Here is a 21712-nt window from a genome sequence, read left to right on the forward strand (position 1 = left end):
TAAAGCTAATTAGCCTATAAAAGCGCAACTTCCAAGCTCTGCCTGAACTCGCTTCATTTTAAGGTAAATGTGGTTTTCCAGCTTGTTTCACTAAGAAGGGCGTGTGCTATCTGTCCTGCACTAAATCTGTTTGATTCTATATTTAAGTATAAAGTTTCATTCAAGAGTCTGCAGCTGAAATGCAGCTCTAGATCAGGCATACCTTACTGGAGATGTGAGCAGCCCCAACTATAGAAATCTGTGAAGTGCACATTAAATGCATAATAATGATAGTAGCATCTCACCCCCCCCCCCCCCCCATCTCTCAGATATTGAAAGACACACTATACATTATAGTGCAACTGTCATGCAAACAGAGCCCTCATTGCATTTGGGAGATTATGCAACCTTATTTTACAATGCCAGTCATTCCGGCCAAATGTGTTTCATTGGGATTACTCAGCTTTTTGGCGCGATTGTGCTAAAGGGGATATTTAAAGTAAATCTTATGAAGAATAAAAGGGCGCAATCTACCTTCAGCATTCCTAAAACTGTTGTATTTTACAGAAATTTTGAGATTTGCATGTTACATGTGTCACTCTCTCCAGTTCTCAGTACTTTAAACATTTTGGGTGCCAGATTTCCTTTTAAGACTACGATCCTGAGTCACACTGAACTTTTTTCTTTCTTTCTTTCTTTTTTTAAAACCTCCACGGTGAAGTCACAGCTTGGAGAAGAGAACTGGAAACTATTGTTGTTTATCAGCCTAACTGACATCCATCACCTTCATTTCTTCTTTCCTTCCAGATCTTTGGTGTTTATAGCCTTAATAGACGAATCTGCATTAACGTTTGATCTCTGTTGTTTACTAGGTAAGCACTGGATGTTAATGCGGTCCAACTGACCCAGAAAATGATGCAAAAATGTTGAAAAAAGAACCACTGATGAAAAACCTCTCACCCTTCTTTTTCTTCGTTTCTTTCTTCATGCCAATTTCGTCCAAACAAATATGGCATGGATACAGACACGCTACCTATTCTTCTCTTCTCCCTTGTGAATACAGAATTTTGAAATTTAATTTCCGCTGTTTAAATCTGCCCTGCAGTAGCTCCGTACTTATTAAAGAGATGCCTAGAATGCCAGTAAACTGTTTTTGTGCCATTTCCCACCACCCTAGTAAAACCTCATTACTTTTAAGCCTACTACCAATAAAAGAGGGAATCCAGGTTTTAGAAATTAAAGGTGGTATCACTTAGAAAAGTAAATGGAATAAAATGTTTAGCAATTTAGATACAGCTTCAGTAGAACTAACTATATATTTCTCCACAGAAGACACTAAAACATTTTTTGAACCACAATTAATAAGTCTGTGGTGTATTTTCTGCTCCTAAGAGGTTTCTTCTGGTCACTTCATCCACCATCCTTACCATGCTCTTGAGTGTCTGACTCGGAGCTGCAGTTTCTAATATCTTTCAGGTCAAGTGAATCCATGTTGTTGAAAGGCAGTGATTCCATGTGGTATGAAACTTTGTGTTCTTCAGCCCTGAACGGAATGCGCGTCTCCAACTCCAAAACCAAATGCCCCAGTTGTGTCTTTTTGGTACACAAAGGTCTACCCACAAGACCCCTCTAAAGCCTCCAGGAATGAGCCGTTGTATCAGCGTTTCTCTCCCGGACACAGAGGGGGAAGCTTTGGCAATACCAGATAATTTCCAGACGCAAGCCATTGCTCGCCAGCTAAAATTGAAGCTTCCAGGGAATCTGTTGTATTAAAGGGTCATTTTCATTTTCTTTTTGTCTCACATTGCAGACATAGCTGGGATTCTCAATTTGAATTATTGACATTTGGCAAGCGTTGAGGTTTTCACACTTGAAAGGCAGAAATGAGGCATACCTTTAAGTTTATGAGTGTGGATGAAAAGGTGTTTTAAAATCTACCACAGATCAGTATTATTGAGGAAAGTGCGCAACGGCTTTCCACCTCACGACTGAATTCCAATTCTGCTCTCCTTAACTGCACATTAATACACTTATCAAGTCCACCTGCTGTTAGTGCAGCCATTTAATGAAGCTTTGGTGTCTCGTCCCTCTAGAGGAAAACAGCCCACATCCCTGCGTGTGTTACCCTGAGAAAGCCCGCACCGGACACAGTGGGAAGGTGGGTTTGTTAGGGAGGGAGGGGCTCGCGGGCATCTCGGCGAAAAACGGGAGGGGAGGGGTCACGAATCCCCCTAGCAGCCTCCGCGTGTGATCGCGGCTAAGAAAATTACGCAATCGGAAGATAATTATGTAATTGTGTCTCTTAAACAGCCGACCTCAAACTTGCTCAGACCCGAAACACTTGATTGACAGACTTTGTGCGAGCCCCTATATAAGAGGAGGGAGGAGGGCGCCTCGGTCACTGTTGTGCCTCAGGTCCTCCAGACTGTGGATGTAGTGAACCAAAGTGGACTGTACACTTTTGTTTTCTTTTTTTTCTTTTTTTTCTTTACGGGCATTTACAGGAGATACCACTGCTCATTCATTTTTACCCTCGGCTCTTTTTGTTTTTACTCTTGTCGCTGGATCTCTGACGGATTTCTTTTTTTTAAGATACTGAATTCGTCAGGTAAGTAAGTAGGTTAGGAATGCATATACTGCTTATCGTTGAAATGTTATGTGAGGAGAAATCAGTACAGGGCAAATTTACCAGGGCTGCTGTAAGTGATTCATTACCTGCAGAGTGCAAACAGATAAATAAATGTGAAAAACTTGCTGGACTGCTGAAAGACTCTTTCCTGCATAACAGGGTATAAAATTTGATGTGCAATGTTGCAAAGTTTAATAAGCTGTAAACTGTGTAACAACTCGTTGGCCGGAGTTATTGTTATTATCATTTTATTCCTGTATTTGCATGTGGCTTTTTCTCTTCTTTTTTTCCAGTCATTCTGTGACTGAGAGACTTGAGTGCAGCATTTGAGACCAAGGATGGGGAAAAAAGACAAAAGAGGCACAAATCTAACAAAAACTATGTCTTTGTTTTTGAAGCAGATATGATACTCAGGAGAAGTCTCTTCTTGTTGCTGTTGTCATTTAATTACCTTCAAGCTTTAACTGAAGGTGAGTTGTAAATGGATTGATTGTGGTATTGCTGTCTAATAATTATTATTATTCCATTTGAGTCACCAATTCCAGTGTTTTGTTTTTTGTTTTAGCGAAAACTCTGCCAGTTGCTCCCATTCTGCTTTTAAGTTCATGAACTCTTCTTCTAGCTTTCCAGTTACATTTCCTCTTGTCTGATGTATAGATGGCGAGCAGGAGGATGAGACATCATTCGACTTGTTTGAAATCAGCGACATCACACGCAGGACACTGGGGGCCAAACAGTTCAGGGGCCAGAACTTAGATGCCCCTGCCTACCGCTTCATCCGCTTCGACCACCTGCCCCCAGTTAGCCCACCCATACTGAAGCAAATGCTGCATCAGATCCAAAACAATGAGGGCTTTGTGTTTGTGGCCAGCATACGCCAGGACCGTTCCTCACGAGGCACCCTGATTGGTTTGGAGGGTCCCGATGGCCGGCGCCAGTTTGAGATCGTGTCCAACGGACGCGCCAACACTCTGGACCTGGTCTACTGGGCAGACGGCTCGCAGAACGTGGTTTCATTCGAGGACGTGGACCTGTCCGACTCGCAGTGGAAGAACATCACCCTTCACGTTCATGGGGAGAACGCCAACCTGTTTGTCGGCTGCAGCCTCATAGACAGCTTCATCCTGGATGAGCCATTTTACGAGCACCTGAAGGCCGAGGGGAGCCGCATGTATGTGGCAAAGGGATCCATTCGAGAGAACCACTTTAGGGTAAGACAGCGGATGTGGATTCGAACGATTTCCCAAGATCTAGGAACTCCTTACTTGTCCAGCATTTGTCAACCCTCGCAGTGTCCAAGAAACAAAATTGTGGTCTTCACTAACCCTGCAATAAAAGTTTAAACAACTGTTTCCAAAAATACAGACTGACATATTCCCTGTGTTGCCCTGGTTTCTCTGTGTGGAAAGGACTCTAAATTTAGACTTTAAATTTACCCCTTGTGTGTAGAAATGAGGGGGAACGTATGTTATTAGGTAAAAAGCGAGTTTCCATGAAATGTTTGCTCCAATTCCCATCTCATGCTTGCACTAGGTATAGAAAATGTCCTGCCTGAAATATGTCAAAGTGATTGAGACACATATTTTCTCACCAAACAGGGCCTTCTCCAGAGTGTGCGCTTCATCTTTGACACCTCAATAGAAGACATCCTGCTGAGTAGAGACTGTGAGATTACCAAGCAAGGTAAGAATGTGTCTGTTTTAGTTTTTAAGGTCTATAAAGGCCCTGCTATCCAGGATGAATGACAAACCCTTTCTCTTTTGTGTGATTTTTTTTTTTCATAACCCAACAGATGAGTCAAAATAATTATATTTGCAAAGTGTTTGATGCCTGATACCTAGCAGATGTGATCTAAAAGCTCTTTCACATGCAACTCTCCTGCACCCAGTATCTGTATTTTGTTAAGCTTCGACCACGGCAAACAGTTTAGCATTCTCTGTCAACTCCATTTGCATGAATTCATCTCCTTTTTAATGGATCAAAAAGCTTACAGATCCGAAATGTGGCAAGATATCCCAGTATTACTTCATGTTTACAGCAACAGGCTTTTCACTGCAGTGGCTTGAGGTTGAGCAGCGTGCAGGGTGAACAAAAGGAGATACAGATGCTTACATTTGTTTCCATTGGCAGTGGATTTGGGATAATACCCTGGGAAAGAAAACAGAAAAGACAAAGTGAATGTTATACTGCAAAGTGGGGAGCTTCCACCTCCAGCTGCACACACACAGACGTACACACAAACATACAGGATGAAGTCACGAATTGGCTGATTGGGTTGCTTTTCTCAGCTGAAGGACCTCGCAATCCTCAGCGGGGCTCACACAAAAGACTGGCTTCAGCTCAAAAGATAGAGATCCCGAAGAACCACTAGATCTGGAAACTGAGCCTTTTGGTTTTGCTGTGACAGAGAAAATCACCATGCGGTATGCAGTTGATGCTTTTCTGTCACCACATGCACTGTTGAATTCCAGCTGAATGAGTTTATTTGTTTAACAAATGTCACCAGCGCCTGGAAGTTTTCCGCTGGTTGGCTGGTACCAGAGAGGGTTCGGCACCATTAGGAAAATTCATGCCGAAAGTCACCCATAAATCCAGGCAACCCTATAACTTGGACAGTATTAAAATTGTCCCAGTTTTTGCTCTTCGTTTTTTGTTTTTTTTTAAACCGATTTCCTCTTTCTACTCTGACAAAATCGAGAGCGTCCATCGGGGAGAGAAGAATGTGTAACTGCTTTCACAGACGAGCTTTCACGCATTCTCACGCGCACACAGTGTGAAGCCCTCCTGAGATTTGAATGAATCCAGCAGACTGAAGAGGAAAGAAAACATTGCGTTGGCTACAGTAGGACACCACCGGGTAATTTGGATGACTTCTTGATTTAGAGTCCCCGCTCTGCTATTAATCTTCGCCAATTTACATAGCGTGATCCAAACCAGTTGCAGATACGCGTTGTGCCTTGGCTGAAGGACAGGCGTTCTGTGGAACTTCCATTTGTCTCTCGTGTGTTTGTTTTGGGCATCGAATATTCGTATAGCTAGCTGTGATGTGATTAAAGTTCAGTAGGGTTTTCTGACTACCGAGATCACAGCAGTCAGATGTAGACTGCAAAAGAACTTCACATTTGGCCTCATTATGTTCTTCTAATAGCACTGCAGTTTAAAGTTAGGTCCCTTTCTCAATATCTCAACATACACTTGGTTTTATTACAAAGTCCTCAGCCTTAATAATGACTGATAAATGCTGCAGCCCACATACTTCTTCACATAATTCTTTTGTGCTGATATCAAGACAAGAGTATAACAAGTATAAATCTGTGTGGCCACCCCCAGCCTCTTAAGTACATATCACAAGTGGTTACATATTTGAAAGGTTAGCGAGGTTTATGGTCCACAATATGGTTTTTGCATCACACGGGGAACTCCAGAGATTTCTGCTCTGCAGTGCCATCCTGTCCTGCTCTCCCACAGCCAGCTCTGCCGTCATCTCGGGCTGACAGATTTACCATCACCATTTCAAACAGACACACTTTATTTTTTTTGTTTTCCAAATTGAACGACACTGACTGGACATCTGGTTTTAGGAACATAATAAACATTTCAATTACGCCATTGTTGTGATCTTTTGGCCAGCTACAGAAAAACAGGAAATCGTTTGAGTCCTTGCGTTTCAACCGTGATATCTCTCAAACATGTTTTCCATCAACAGCCTGCGTTATTTTTCCTCCATTTGCCCTGGTATCTGCTATTTGCTCTTCCAGATGATGCCAATATTGTGAGTGAGAGCGGGGAAATTGTGGACGTGAGTCCTTCCATCACTACAAACGTTATAGGTCAGAAGACGGATGATGTGGGCGCAGAAATGTGTGAACGCTCCTGTGAGGAGCTCAGCACCATGTTCCAGGAGCTCAAAGGCCTGCGCATTGTCGTCAGCAACCTTATTGACGGATTGCAAAAAGTGGTGAGTTAAATCACATAAATCAACCCTAGCCAACACTTTCATTTGTCTTAGAGAGGGTTACTGTCTGTTTTGTTGAACTTTACAGGCCAGTAAATGTAAAATTGGTGGCTCTGGTGTGATGGAAGAAATATTTAACTCTTTAAAAAAAACAACATTTTAGGAAAACAGATGACTCAGCCCTCCGCGTGTTAGCCTGAAGGTAAAGAGGCCTGAATTAGGTTACTAGGTAACCCACATTGGTTTTAAAGTAAACAGTGAGTAGCCACAGGAGTGTTTATAGAGTCGCCTGTGACAGCTGAACCCATATGACTCCTCCTATCTGAGGCAGCGTGAGTCAGACAGATTTTATGACATGTTACATGTGGATATAGGAAGTGTTCCCCTGGCAGTGATGGGGTCCGGTCTAATGTCTGGCTTTGTTTAAACAGCTCATGTGTTTCCTCTGGGAGCCTCCCAGCAATAAGAGAGTCTGGGCATGAACCTTGAGGGGGAAAAAAGAAACGGCTGGTATGAGAAGGGTCCCCGAGGCTCTTCCAGACCGAGTGGTGTCTTAGATTCTAGTGCTACACACTGCTTACTCCCCTTTTCCAAGAGGAGGATGAACACACACATACGCACTCATATCCCCCCGAAAATCTTTGGCAGTACTTTATCCACTGATAGTTCCCAAGTGTTGAGGAGCTCAGCCTGGTCTCCAATTGGATAGGAGGTAATGTGCGTAACTAAGCAGCACTTTTCAGTAAGCTGTTTTCAAAGAAGTAGTGAGCATGTAAAGAAGTTCAGAGTTTTATAATCTGCAGCAACAAGGGAAAAATTGAGTAGATTCTTTAAGTGGGTGTAACTTTTTAGTCTTTTTCTGTTGTTTCTCATCCATTTAAGTTATCAGATTTTTTTTCAATGACTAGTTGAAGTAAAGTAAAGCATCTAAGCATGAGCTGAGCTGGACGGGGAAATAGCTTGGTACAAAGGATTCCAAGAAAAGTTACAAGGTTGCTACATTTGGTGCTGATTTAGTTTTTATTAGCGCAGTGTTGTTTTATCTCAAAAAGAAATGGTTCTGATCAAGCTTGATTTTAAACAAATGTCGTCTTTTTTTATTAGAATAACATTTGCAAAAGCAACACACGCGTTTCTTCTTCCCACCTGGTGAAACTAACCTCAAACACGCTATTTTCAATGAATCAGCTCATCAGCAGGACTATCTTTCCCCCAGTCAGTGGCTTTGCACCTTTGATCTTGAGTGTGCCTTAAAGATTTCTGACTGTTCTTTTCTCACTTGTTGTATGTTCAGACAGAAGAAAACTCAGTGATGAAAGAGGCCCTTGGGAGGATGAAGAACTCCTCAGAGAAAAACATGTGCTGGCAGGATGGCCGCCTGTTTGACGATAAGGAAGACTGGGTTGTAGACAGCTGCACCAAATGCACCTGTCAGGTAGTGCCAAGTCATCTGGAATTATATGCAGATTTACTGCGGATGTTTAAGAGCCTGACATATCATTAATGTTCAATTGTGGCAGGAATCCAAGATCGTGTGCCACCAAATCACCTGTCCTCCGGTGGCCTGTGCCAGCCCGTCCTTTATCGATGGCGAGTGTTGCCCCGCCTGTTTGCGTAAGTAGGCAGGACCTTTCACAACATAAACACGCAATTTTATACACGCTATTCTAAATTAATGGTGCAATGTGCTATAAACACAGCATTTCATGCATATTAAAGTTTAATACTACAGGACTATTGCAGCCAGTATGTCTTTGGAGGCGAACCACATATTTATTAGCAGACACTCAAAATGTCTAGTGTGGGTTCTTCAGATGATGTCATGTGATAAACGAGTTGATATAAAGAATAAAAGCTACAGTTATGAACTTTTCACAGTCTTTTCTACTGTTCTGTGCAAAAAGATGGAGCATAAAAATGTTGCATTTACATGTTCCAGCTATGGACAGTGACGATGGATGGTCCCCGTGGTCAGAGTGGACAGAGTGCACAGTGACCTGTGGGATAGGAACTCAACAGAGGGGCCGTTCTTGCGACGCAACCAGCAATCCTTGCACGGGACCTTCTATCCAGACCCGCAAGTGCAGTCTGGGCAAATGCGACAGCCGTGGTGAGGATTTGCTCTTTCTTCTTTTTTCAACGCTTTGTCTTGACTCACTCAGTTTTTATTTGAACTGTGGCATCCAGTAGTAACTGTTGCACCGATATTATCTCAACCACAGTATGCACCACTGGCAGTAATCTAAAACAAATAGCGTTATGATAAGTGGGAGGAGTGGGGGGGGGGGAGATGATGAAACTGTGGAAAAACCGAGCAGTGAGTTAAATATGAGATGAGAGCCTCAGAATTGCAAAAGTTTTCTCCTTCATAAATCTGGATCCGTCTTTGAGTGGATGAATCTAAGTGAAGAGCTGGATCTCACGGTTGGGCTGCAGGGTGTGCCCAGTCACAGTTAACTCCAAATAAATCACTGGCTAAAAGGGTGTTCCACAGTGCAGTGACTCACCGCAGCTTTCCATGCAATATTATAAAATATTAATGAATCTGATAATTAATGTCCTATTAAGTGAGGTGTGGTGATTTTGGTAGATTTGTGCTGGAAACAAAAACTGCTGAATGGGTTTTTTTGTGTTGTGGGTTTTTTTTTTGAGAAGTTATAGAATCAGCATGTGTCATTGCTTGAAGCTAGCAGTACACTCCATCTGTGTGAGTGACTGAATCAGCCTAACCACTGGAAGATAGTTTACCCACAATGACAAAAATACTGGCTCAAGCGTCTTAGAACATCTTTGAAAGTGAGCCATCATCGCCAGCATCGCATAATGTTTACTTGTAGAAAATATGGTGCTCTTTTCTCTCCTTTTTTCCTAACTCTGGCAAATTATACATGTCTGTAAGTACTATAATGGAAATCTGGAGGATAACGCAACACATATGTGTTTGACTGCTGCGTGACATGTCTGATTGTTGATGCCCAGTTCGCCAGGACGGAGGGTGGAGTTTGTGGTCCCCGTGGTCGTCGTGCTCGGTGACCTGTGGCGAGGGGCAGATCACGAGAATACGACACTGCAATGCTCCTGTGCCGCAGCTGGGAGGCAGAGACTGTGAGGGCAGTGGAAGAGAGACCCAGGGCTGCACTGCCAAGCCATGTCCCAGTGAGTATTTCATCTTGTGAAGGGAAACACTCAAAAGCAGCATCTCCGTTACAGTGGCTAGCATATGTGCCCAGCAGCCGGACTTCCCTCGTGCCTTGTGGTTCCCCTAAGGCAACATTCCCCATGTGTTTCAGACTGTCATCATGTCAGTCTTGGTGCAAACGTTGGTCCAGATCGGTTCAGTATGTTCGCTCATGCAGTATTAAGTTCCAGGCTTCTGAACTTTTTATTTCTTGTTTAGAAACAACAGAATAAAAATGTGGCATGAATAAAACACTTTATGTCAAAGTGACTTGCTGCTATGCATCTGTCTCCCCTGTTTTTTTAGTTGATGGTGGCTGGGGACCGTGGTCTCCATGGGCAACCTGTTCAGCGACCTGCGGAGGGGGGCACAAAAGTCGTTCCCGTGAGTGCAACAGCCCTGAACCTCAATACGGCGGCAAGAAATGTTTTGGAGAAGCGGTCGACAGAGACAGCTGTAACAAGAATGACTGCCCTATTGGTGAGCATTAGTCACTCTGCATTATGGTTTTAGCTACTTAGGTGACTGGGTTCACAGATCCACTGGCCCACGCTGAAACATTTTTATGTAGCAGAGGGATTGCACTGACATATGTTCTGGCATTTGTAGTGATTTTAGGATTTCTCCTGTAATGCAAACAGTCAGCTGAGGTACTTGGAATGTGTACTAATGTGTACTGTGCAAGTTGCTGTCAGCTGTTGACTGTAATGATCAGCTTGATTGTTTTAGTCTTTATGATGGAAAAAACATCCAAACATCTGTTTTGCACAGCCATTTTCTTGTGCTGCCATATGTGTCTTTATAATTAGATAGATTTTTTTTCTGAGCTTGTTTAACGATGTGACTTCACCTGTAAACAATGACTGGCAGATGGAAGAGGAAATCTGGGTTCTGCCAGCTACACTGGGGAAAAAAAAGATTACCTTACTAGTAATAATTCTGTGTTAACAATAACCAGCACCACGCTGATTACCTCGGCTGCATTAAAGTGAAAAATCTGGCAAAAAAACCTCAAAAACCTTTCCCTTATTTTAATATAAAAGGAAAGTTTTTGTGAGTTGGTTTCAAAACCTGCATAAAACCAGAATATAGTTTCCAGTTCAGAAAAATGAAGCCAATGTGGAAGCGCTTTGAACCTCCATTCTAAGCCACCAGATGGCAGTAGCTGTGGTTGCAAAAGAAACTTCTGATCCAATAGACGTATATGGGAAGATTGACCTCAGTGAAAACTTTCCTGGTGAGTTTATGGTCTCACTTTGGGTCATATTAAAAAAAATTGACTCTTATTTTGTAAATCGTGATATTATTATAGTTCAAATATGATGATTAACCATAGATGATTAGTTAATGGCTTATTATATCATAGTTAGACACGCCCATGCCTTCAGAAACCAATGGATGATGTCACGGTTGCTACTTCCAATTTTTATACTGTCTGTGTTGCTACTGTAGATTTTGGAAAGGTGATTAAGCATTAACTTAAGATAAGCATTACAAATTAAAAGTAAAAATTTAAAGTTTTCCCTTGTATGTATCCATTCTCATCATCTAAACCTCTTGCAGATGGCTGTCTGTCCAACCCATGTTTTGCGGGAGTGGACTGCAGCAGCTCTGCCGATGGCTCGTGGGAGTGTGGCCCGTGCCCTGCTGGATTTCGTGGAAATGGTACCCACTGTGAAGACATTAATGAGGTAAAAGTTACTATTTTTCATAAGCTAGCTGCACTTTATTCATAAAAAGACCTGCTTGTATTTTGCTGATGATTTTTTTTCTCTCCTCTAGTGTGACATGGTGTCTGATGTTTGCTACAAAGTGAATGGAATGCAGCGTTGTGTCAACACTGATCCAGGTTTCCATTGCTTGCCCTGTCCAAAGCGCTACAAGGGCACCCAGCCTTTTGGTATGGGTGTGGAGGCTGCCAAGAAGAACAAACAAGTGAGTTGATGTTAGCTTTTTTTTTTCAGTGCTCTTAATAGACCACTGGTATGAAACCACTCAAACAACAATAAAGCATATAATGTGGATTTAGCTCCAGGGAGATTTGGATAAGCATATGTGTGGATTTCTGGATGTCACATTTATAAATGACTGGAGCAGCACTTCAGGGGATTTAAAAGCCTTATTTTTAGAGAGAGTTTGTGTATATAGGAATGAATGAATGGGGTTGACCTTGACCCACTATTTGTAAGTAAAATGACAGCGTGAGTAGCTTTAAACTTTTAAAATGAGAGGTGGATATGAATGGTTATTTTTCCTTCCTTGTACTGTATCAGTTCACTGTCATAAAGCTATGTTTTTCTTTTGTCTCTGTGGCCCACATCTCTCTCTTTCCAACCCTGTCAAAACTACTAAAAGTTTTAATATGACTTGTCAAATATGCCACATTAACTACTTTATTGGAACACAACGGTTTTCATCTCTTTTCTGATCAATGAGTCCCTGGAAAACTGAAAAACGTGTCACTTTGACCACTACTTGCATAACATCCCTCATGGGGCAGTTTGTCACTTCTTGGCCTCTGTAGCTGCCTGTCTTTGATTTGATGCCCCAATTGACAGTAATTGATTTGGGAAAAGGGGAATTGTCTCATTGCTGGCATTAAGAGGCTCCATTTCACAGTTCTGATCAAAGGCCTCCCTGTCTCTTTTGGCTCTATGAGCTCATGCAATGGCATTCAAACTTTAGGTTCATCATCTGGTAATAAGTGGCAGCTGTGAATAGTTTGTGAAGAAAAAATGGAGAACAGTAGGTTGTTTTGGAATATATGCTGTACCCATGTCATAAAATCACAAGTGCTCCACACTTTTTTGAAAAATGTTTTTCTTTAACCAGTCACCTCAGTTTGAGGTGTCCCTGTTTGGAGGGCTAGTCCCCAAAACAAGCTGCCAGGAATAGTGGTAAAATAAATACTCTTCACATTTAAAAAACAGCAAAATGGAAAATATGTAAGAAAACTGTGTCTTGTAAGAAATTCCATCTAACTTCTCTGTTTTTCTTAATCTAGGTATGTGAGCCTGAGAACCCATGTAAGGACAGGACGCACAACTGTCACAAATATGCCGAATGCATCTACATCAGCCACTTCAGTGATCCAATGTACAAGTGTGAGTGTAGGACGGGTTACGCTGGAGATGGCTTCATTTGTGGTGAAGACTCTGATTTGGATGGCTGGCCCAATCAGAACCTTGTGTGTGGTGCTAATGCCACTTACCATTGCAAGAAGGTATTTCACTGAATATTGCCACATTCAATCCAGTGATGCCAAACTGAACTGCAAAAGTCAACCGTTTACTGCCACTATTTCAGGATAACTGCCCTAGCCTCCCCAACTCTGGACAAGAAGACTTTGACAGAGACGGTCAAGGAGATGCTTGTGACAAGGATGATGATAATGATGGAATTCTGGATGAAAGGGTATGAGATCTTTTCATTTTTACAAACTGGTGAGCAGCATCCTAAAAAAGTGGAGAGACTTTAAAAAATCAATAATTGGATATGATTTGTCTAAAACAAACAAATTTTTTTCGACATGGTAAACCCAATCCATCCATCCACCCACGGAGAGCATGATTGGGGGGAATGTCGTACCACTCGAGTGATATCCTGTTATTGAACCTTTGTGCCAACTGCAGCCCACAACGGACATCATGTTCAAACATAAGGATGAACACAATTCAGTAATAAGCATATAACTTACAGGACAGACTGGAGATTTGATGCTTAATAGCAAAGTAAACCTTAGTGAAATTATTGGACTAATTAAACTGGACATAAGTGAAGAGCCTATAATGTTATTTTTTTCATCAGTGCATTAAAAAGGAAAAGTCTAGAGGTTTTATATCACTATTTTTAAAGTAACAAATTTCTTCAAAGCAAATCTTTAAGGCATACTTTTAGAGGCTAGAACAATATAAAGACAGTCGTCTATTCTAAACATAAAAAAATTTAATATTTAAAAATAATAAACTTTGAAATACTATTAGTGCAACAGTCAGAATACCCAATAACCTTGGGCAATACTAAATAACTCTAGGTTACATACAATATTGAGTTGAACTCAAATACTAATTAGAGTATTGTCAAACCACTTTTTTGTTTCCTCTCCAAATAAAAATGAGACTTAATATGAATCAGATTTATAGTGAGTGTCTGGTTGGCCTTGACATAAGGCAACACGTCTCATTAAAGTCTGAAAATAAAAATATGGCCAAGTTCTACCTAATAAATGTGCAGTTTGCTAGTTAATTAATGTGTTACGCCATTTCCATTGCGCAAACAACATATACAGCCTTTGTAGAAATCCATAAACATTATAGGAAACATATTCTACGGATAAATTTGAAAACATAAAGAAAAGCTACAAACCACCAAATCCTATAGCAAGGGGACTTTTGCTAGCATAGTTTGCTAGTAGCATAGTTAACTGGCTTTGAGACCAGGAGGAGACACACACCCAGTTTGAGCAGCTTGTCTGCTCCTTTTGCTGGTCACAAGGCTGGATAAGTGTGGGGTTTGTGTCATGAAGGACATTTGGTGTAAAAAAAAAAAAACTGTGCCAAAGTATGTAGAACCATCTGCTGTGGAAGTAAGGAGCACCTGAAAGTTCAGCCACTTTGCTAACATAAGGGTTTGTCACTGCAACCTTTTGAGTGGTCAGCATTATCTCATGATGAAATATTTTCTATAAGCCAAAAAGGGTTACTTACTGGCTTGATGAATAAGTGAAAATGATGTGATTCATATGTTATGACATCTCAACCCAGCAGAGATGCAGTGAGATGAGAACTAATGTTACTGACCAAATCAGAAACGAACTTTATGCAAATCCAAATACGTTCTCATCAGTGCACTCATTATGATTCGGCTCATGACTGTCAAAACATTACTTAGCTAGCATGTGCTTTCTTCGACAGGACAACTGTCCCCTGCTTTACAATCCTCGCCAGTTTGACTTTGACAAGGACGAAGTTGGTGACCGCTGTGACAACTGCCCCTATGAACACAACCCTGCTCAAATTGACACCGACCACAATGGAGAAGGGGATGCCTGTGCAGTGGACATCGATGGAGATGGTAAAATAGCTAAAAATGTAGACGACATGTTGTATTCAGTCTACTATAATTAACTATAGCAACTTTAAATTTGTTTTTTTTCTCAGGAATTCTTAATGAGAATGATAACTGCCCCTATGTGTACAACACTGACCAGAAGGACACTGATATGGATGGTGTCGGCGACCAGTGTGACAATTGCCCTTTGCTACACAATCCTGACCAGGTAAACTATACACACTGTAAATTATGGCTTTTTCCAATACAGTCAATAGATGTTGCATTAACATTCTGATCCTTGTATTCATCCAACAGACAGACCTAGACAATGACCTGGTTGGAGATCAGTGCGACAACAGCCAGGACATTGACGAAGACGGGCATCAGAACAATCTAGACAACTGTCCTTATGTGGCCAACTCAAACCAGGCTGACCACGATAAGGACGGCAAAGGAGACGCATGCGACTACGATGACGATAACGACGGTATACCTGACGACAGAGACAACTGCAGGCTAACACCCAACGAAGACCAGGAGGACTCTGATGGTGAGGATGGTGCATGTATTAGTCTTAAAGGCAGCAGTGTCACATCCATACAAGAAGTTGAAACATGAGTGATATCAACTATTTTTAGCATGGATTTATAGCATAAATATTCAATGGTGTACTTCTTTTAGTAGCATTCTTAAGATTTATATTAACAAAAGTCTGTTAAAATTTTGAGACTACTTGCTTAAATAGTATCTCTATGCGCTCAGACTTATTTCACATTTCTTCTTCCCTATGCCCTCTACCAGCTGCTTTTAGAGTTAGCGGTTACTTTCACTGCAGCAGGTGTGAAATTTGGTGGTTGTGGAAAGAGTCAGTGACCGGCTTGGCACGGATGATGTCATTCTCCATGACTTCAGTGAGCTGCCTTGGAGGGCACCATCAGGCTGTGAAGTTTTTATTCCATTTAGCCTTAGCCTGTGATTAGTCCACAGTGCCCAATTTAAGCAGGGTTACCTGGAGTTTGTGCAGCTGTCTGTAACTGAAAACAGACTGCAGAGGAGAAAGCCCCTGATGCTTTCACACCCTTTGCCGTTTGTCAAATAGTGTTTATTTGATAGAATCGTTTGAGCTTCTTGCTCAATAGCAAAGATGATGACAGAAGACGGCAAGCTACTTCCATGCAGTGGCCCTCATTAGCCACTGGCATCCTTTCCCTCATGAGTTCCCAGCCTGCAGCCTGGCTCTAATAGACTTCAGGCTTCAGATACTAAGAAGTTTCAGTGGAAGTTGTCACAGCATGAGAAGATGGCTGATTTGCTTCATCAGACTTGGCAGTGGTACTTGGGACAGTTTTCTGGGAAGAACTGCTATACTTCCATTCATTTTTAATATTTAGTTGGAGGACCTCCTCAACAGTCACTGCAGTGGGAGTGTTATGATCCTCGCATTAGCTGCCGTAGATATTTTTCCAACCTATTCAATAGTTTGTTTCAGATATGATTTAAATTAGGTGAAACATTTTAAAATGATTTTAATATAATTTTATATTCTTCTCCTTTATTAGGTGATGGAAGAGGGGATGCATGCAAAGATGACTTTGACAACGACAGTATCCCAGATATCCTCGATGTGTGTCCTGAGAACAATGCCATCAGTGTGACAGACTTCAGGAAATTCCAGATGGTGCATCTGGATCCTAAAGGAACCACACAAATTGATCCCAACTGGGTGGTCAGACATCAGGGCAAGGAGTTAGTTCAGACTGCTAACTCTGACCCAGGCATTGCAGTAGGTGAGCAGTGCACATATGTTTCCCTTTGCTTTTTAAAATATTTGAAACTCCATTTAAGTGTGCAGAGCTCTGTGAGTGTAACACTTGCTCACCTCATCACAGGTTTTGATGAGTTCAGCGCTGTGGATTTCAGTGGAACGATGTACGTGAACACCGACAGAGATGACGACTATGCAGGCTTTGTTTTTGGTTACCAGTCGAGTGGGCGCTTTTACGTTGTGATGTGGAAGCAGATCACACAGACCTATTGGGAGGACAAACCATCCAAGGCGTTTGGCATCTCTGGGGTTTCACTCAAAGTTGTGAACTCGACCACTGGCACTGGAGAATACCTCAGGAATGCTTTGTGGCACACGGGCAACACTCCAGGACAGGTGGGCTGCGATCTAAATGCAAAGTGGTGTGTTACAATGCCTGTATCAGTATTGATTTTAGTGTTGTTAACTATTTTAAGGTGCGGACCCTGTGGCATGACCCCAAAAACATTGGTTGGAAGGATTACACAGCTTACAGGTGGCATCTCATCCACAGACCAAAGACCGGGTTTATAAGGTATGAAGTACAGCTGATCACAACAGGAAAGCCCATGTTTTTCTGTCTCTGATTACAGGCCTCCTTTAAGTCACTTGATGACATGCAGCTTTTTAGTCTCAAGACATTAAAACATGGAAGTTTTTCTTGTGTTTTCCAGGGTAGTGGTCTATGAAGGCAAACAGATTATGGCTGACTCGGGACCGATTTATGATAAGACCTTTGCCGGAGGAAGATTAGGCTTGTTTGTCTTCTCACAAGAGCTGGTGTTCTTCTCTGACCTCAAGTATGAATGCAGAGGTAAGCACAATTACTTAAAATTATAACCACAAATGTTTCTGTTTTGTTATAAATTACCCATGGATATGTGTGAGCAACTCAAGTGTTGCATAAAGCTGAAATCAGTTCATCAAGAATGCTAGTTGAGTGAAAATAGCAGCTATATTGATATTAAGAGTGGAAAGCAAGGGTGCCAGAAGTGGGGCCCTTCCCCATTTCACTGTAAATAATTACATAAACTAAAGTAAGCAAACATTAAATGGAGAAAATTTGTAATATTTTAAGTTTGTTTTAAACAAAATAAGCTAAGCTAACTGAATCTGTTTATTAGATTTATTTATTAGCTCACAACTCTATCTAAAGTTTATGCCACAGCTGCCCTAAATTAACAATACTGGTTATTACCCAAATCACTTTTTCAATATATTGGTAATCCACCAGTACGTACAAGCTCTTTAATCGAAATTATATTTTTAAAGCCAAAATATAATTATTGTTTTTTGTTCGTGAAGTTTTACATTTCCTTTTTTTTTCTTTTTTTTTTTACAAAAAAGAAAAAAATAGTAAAGCACTTTATCATTTTTTGATTAAGATTACAAATATGACTGTTATTTGGTGGCTGATTTAAGTCCAATTTGGGTCTAAAAACATGAGTTTGTTATTTACCTAATGAAAAACAATATCATTTTAATTTCTAAAAGAGTTTTTTACAAATTTTGAAATTTGTGCTCCATTGCCAATGACAATGTGTTATTTGACAGTCCTAGGATGCCACTGATTTTAAGCTTTAATGTGTTCTGTCCCTAAAACGTATTTAACAGATCATGCTCAATTGTAGAAATTTTGTATTAATAACATTGGCTTAGGTGTTAAACACCAAACGCCTACATAAAAATTACATAGTTTATTATAGCAGTGTGGTCATTTGAATAACATAAATGCAACTGAAGAGTTAAAAATGTAGAACTCTTTCAACCAACCACATCTTGTTTCAAACCTCAGATAAGCCGGAGTTGCCAACCGTGCTCACAAGGTAATGGTGAGAGGGTTTCTGTGCTGTGTTGTTTGCTGTCACGCTATATTTCTGCTTGCCACCCTGCCCATGAACAATGCCCCAGAAGCATTGTGAAAATCCTTGTGTGTTCATCCAAGGACTTCAGATCTTCTACTTAGCGCTAAACTGTGGAAAATGAGTCTGCAGCTTTTTTTCTTCTTCTCACAATCACAGCCACATTTACTGGAGGCACGCTTTTTTGACGCACACAATGCTAATGTTGTTGCTGCACTCTGGCACTTTGACTCAGGGGCTCATTGAGTTTTAATTGTAAATGTGGCAGTAATGGAAGATATTTTTCCATCTTTCTACAGATAACTGAATCAAGTAGAAACAGAAAAAAAGAAAACATCTGATGGCAAAAGACAAGAATCTCTCCGAGTAAACATCACGTCATCGCTGAATCCATGTCAATGTAAATCAGACTTCGCATACTTCCATGTTTTCGCCTTGATTCATCCACTGGAGGAGAAACAGTGGCACATTTCAGTTTTGCCGAAGCTGAGAAAGGAAAAAAAACTGATCAACATGTGTTTTTTTTGTTTATTTGTTTTTAAAAAAGCCTCTACCGAATATCTAATTAAAACTATTGTACCTATTCTACATCTTTAAATTCATTGTACAACCTCTTAGATGCTGTTTGTGATTTCCTACAGCTTGATGTGAGTGACTCGGCTGTTCTCTGCCTTTATTCTTCTTTTTTTTTTGCTGAACTGATCATACAGTGTTTGACAAACATAAACTGTAATCAAATCATAATCATTTACCCGCCTTAACTCCATTATAGCTTCTCCTTATTCTTTTCATCCTAAATGTGCTTTTCATGTACAACTTGAGTGAACGACGAGTAAGTGCCAAAGATGTTTATACTAAGTCTGTACTATAATTCCTTTTGTAAATTATTTATGCTCTGCTTGTTTTGTTCGTTGGCATTTTTTTTCCTAGTTTTGTAAATAATTATTTATTTGTTTACACTGACAAAACGTATAATTGAATACCACAGACGTCAAGATAAAACATATTAGCGTTGCCAGATTTTTTTAGTGTCTTCATGCACTTCCTGTACTTGTTAGTTTTTCAAATTTGTCAGTCATTGATTTTTTTTTTTTTCAAGTGTGCCAGTTAAGTAACTGTAGCATAAAGATAAACACCAGCTGCTTTTCAATAATCACGAAAATAAACACGAAGCAGATGTTTATGTAGGTCACGGTAGCTGCCAAAGAGAGTTAATTCTGGTAGTTTATTTACTTAGCTGTCCAGACAGCCTCGCTGTCCTCAAATGGATTTAACACATTACTGCAAATTTTTTATCTTTTAAATAGTCTCTCACCAAAAATCAGAATCATCAGAATCAGAATCAGAATACTTTATTGATCCCTGAGGGAAATTATTTTTTGTTACAGTGCTCCATTTTAAACCAACATTAAGACACGACAGACAATACACTAACTAAGCAGCTGCTAATTAGGCTACTGGCACCATCGCAGAAACGCCTTTCTGACTCAATTTGGAAACTTTTATGCGCAACACAAAGCAAAGAAAGTAGACTGAAATAGTGACATTGCTCAAAAATATTGTAATGAAATGACTGATATTAAATCAAATGTGTAACATTAACATTTGAGAGTTGGAGATCTGGAAATAAGCCACTTTGAACGGTTGATTCGTGAAGATCAACTACAGTGAAAGCATTTTGTACAAACTACATTTTCATTTCTACATTAGTCATAAATATCGCTTATGGATCTTGTGAAACATCATAGTGTTGATTGAAAAGGAATCCAGATGAAGGTCTCTAAAAGTGTGACTGCGTGATTGTGTGGATTAAGGATGTGTTTGCATACAACTTCGCTGTCGTCAGTCTGAACAGCATTCATGTTCTCCATGTTTGGTTTCCATCCTGTTCATTTTTTTTATTTGCAATGCACAAACTGTAAATGTGTTTTTTTTTTTGTATACTTGTGTTGTTAGATATACGTTTTCTACAAACAATAGTGTAAGATTGTTCTGTTTCTTAATAAAACACTTTTACACCATGTTGTTTATCATGACAATTGACAGGATTAGAAATACTGTCATAGCTGGGCATTGTTGTGAGGAATTGGTCATTTCTTGGGAATTATTTTTGTGCAACAGAATAAGACGTTTGTTGCTCTAGTGGAAATTCATGGCAGCAGGTGTTTGTGACATTGCCGATGCCTGTGTGTGTGTTAATGAAGAAACATATTACCCAGTACAACAGTGTGGTTTATTCATGTGGTTTTGAATCATACCAAAGAAAAATATCAGAATCAGAAAGAAATACATCTGGAAGCTGGCCGAGCAGGGCACGGTTGTCATGCCAACTCGTTTTGACCATGTATCTATAAGTGTAGTTAGGAAAGAACTTTTTCTTCCTATTGCAAGAAGAAGTCTAAGCAAAAAACAGTTTATAAAGCTGTATTAGGGTCGTGGGGAGAGGACGACCCCAATGTAGTAAATGGAGGCAGATGAAATAATGAAAAGTGAGCCTTGCTCTTCCAAAAGGAAAAACCAAACAGGAATCCAGAAAAACAAACCGTCAAAGTAAAACTGAAACATGAGAACTAACACTAAACATAAAGAAACTAAAAGTCAAAGTGACACAACAAAACCAACAGAATACCAGGACCACAAGAAGACCCTGTGGGAGAGATCTGTTGAGTTTTTTTCTCCAGAACTGTATTTTTATTTCTAATTAAATAAAAATAAAGAATAATATTTCTAAATAAAAATAGAAAGAAAGAAACATCCATTTGAATTATTGTCAATTCAAATTTTTACCTGTCTCCTTTTTTGCTCTTAAACATGGGATTTGTTTATGGGAAAACCTGGTACCTGGTCTATCTAATATCCTTGTATTGGTGTTGTTCTCGGATCAACATTGCATTTGACCAATCACGTTGTTATGATGTCATAGCTTGGTAACTTGGAAAAAAAAACCTGTCAATGTCCACTCTGGAAAAAAGTGGGCGGTTAGGATTGGAGGTTAGGATGTGATTATGGTCAGGGTTAGGGTTATGGGGCTATAGTTAGGGTTAAGGCCTTTACCTGGACAAAAATTAGTTTTGTTCATCCAGTAACAACATCAACACGATGGTATCAGCTCGAGCCTGGCTACCTGTCCAGTTTTGCCCCAAAATATATCAATCCTTGGATAGGCGTAAAACGGTGTAAATACAGTGAATTCATGGCTAGTTTTAGTGTTTTCATGTAACTTATTGACAACAGGAAAAATAAAACACATCAC

General features: G+C 40.4%; 1 protein-coding gene across 3 annotated transcripts; it reads left to right on the forward strand.

Annotated features, from left to right (window-relative positions):
- The first annotated feature begins 2215 nt into the window (after window positions 1-2215).
- Window positions 2216-20480, forward strand: thbs2a (thrombospondin 2a). 3 transcript variants are annotated; one of them, XM_026190180.2, is made up of 23 exons: window positions 2216-2587; window positions 3010-3078; window positions 3266-3819; window positions 4207-4291; window positions 6367-6566; window positions 7858-7998; window positions 8084-8177; window positions 8503-8673; window positions 9543-9719; window positions 10048-10221; window positions 11305-11432; window positions 11524-11676; window positions 12746-12964; window positions 13048-13155; window positions 14655-14814; window positions 14901-15019; window positions 15109-15343; window positions 16353-16580; window positions 16683-16954; window positions 17035-17132; window positions 17272-17411; window positions 18393-18423; window positions 18759-19203. In XM_026190180.2, exons 2-23 carry the CDS (start codon window positions 3012-3014, stop codon window positions 18760-18762), a joined length of 3558 nt encoding a protein of 1185 aa, XP_026045965.1. In that variant the 5' UTR covers window positions 2216-2587; window positions 3010-3011; the 3' UTR covers window positions 18763-19203. The 3 variants fall into 3 exon arrangements, with proteins under 3 accessions (XP_026045965.1, XP_080143934.1, XP_026045962.1); XM_026190177.2 differs by having other exon boundaries at window positions 2331-2587; window positions 3007-3078; XM_080287808.1 differs by lacking the exon at window positions 18393-18423 and having other exon boundaries at window positions 18759-20480.
- The last annotated feature ends 1232 nt before the right edge of the window (window positions 20481-21712 follow it).

This window comes from Astatotilapia calliptera, chromosome 13 (assembly GCF_964374335.1).
Source record: "Astatotilapia calliptera chromosome 13, fAstCal68.1, whole genome shotgun sequence".
Classification (NCBI taxonomy): Eukaryota; Metazoa; Chordata; class Actinopteri; order Cichliformes; family Cichlidae; genus Astatotilapia; species Astatotilapia calliptera.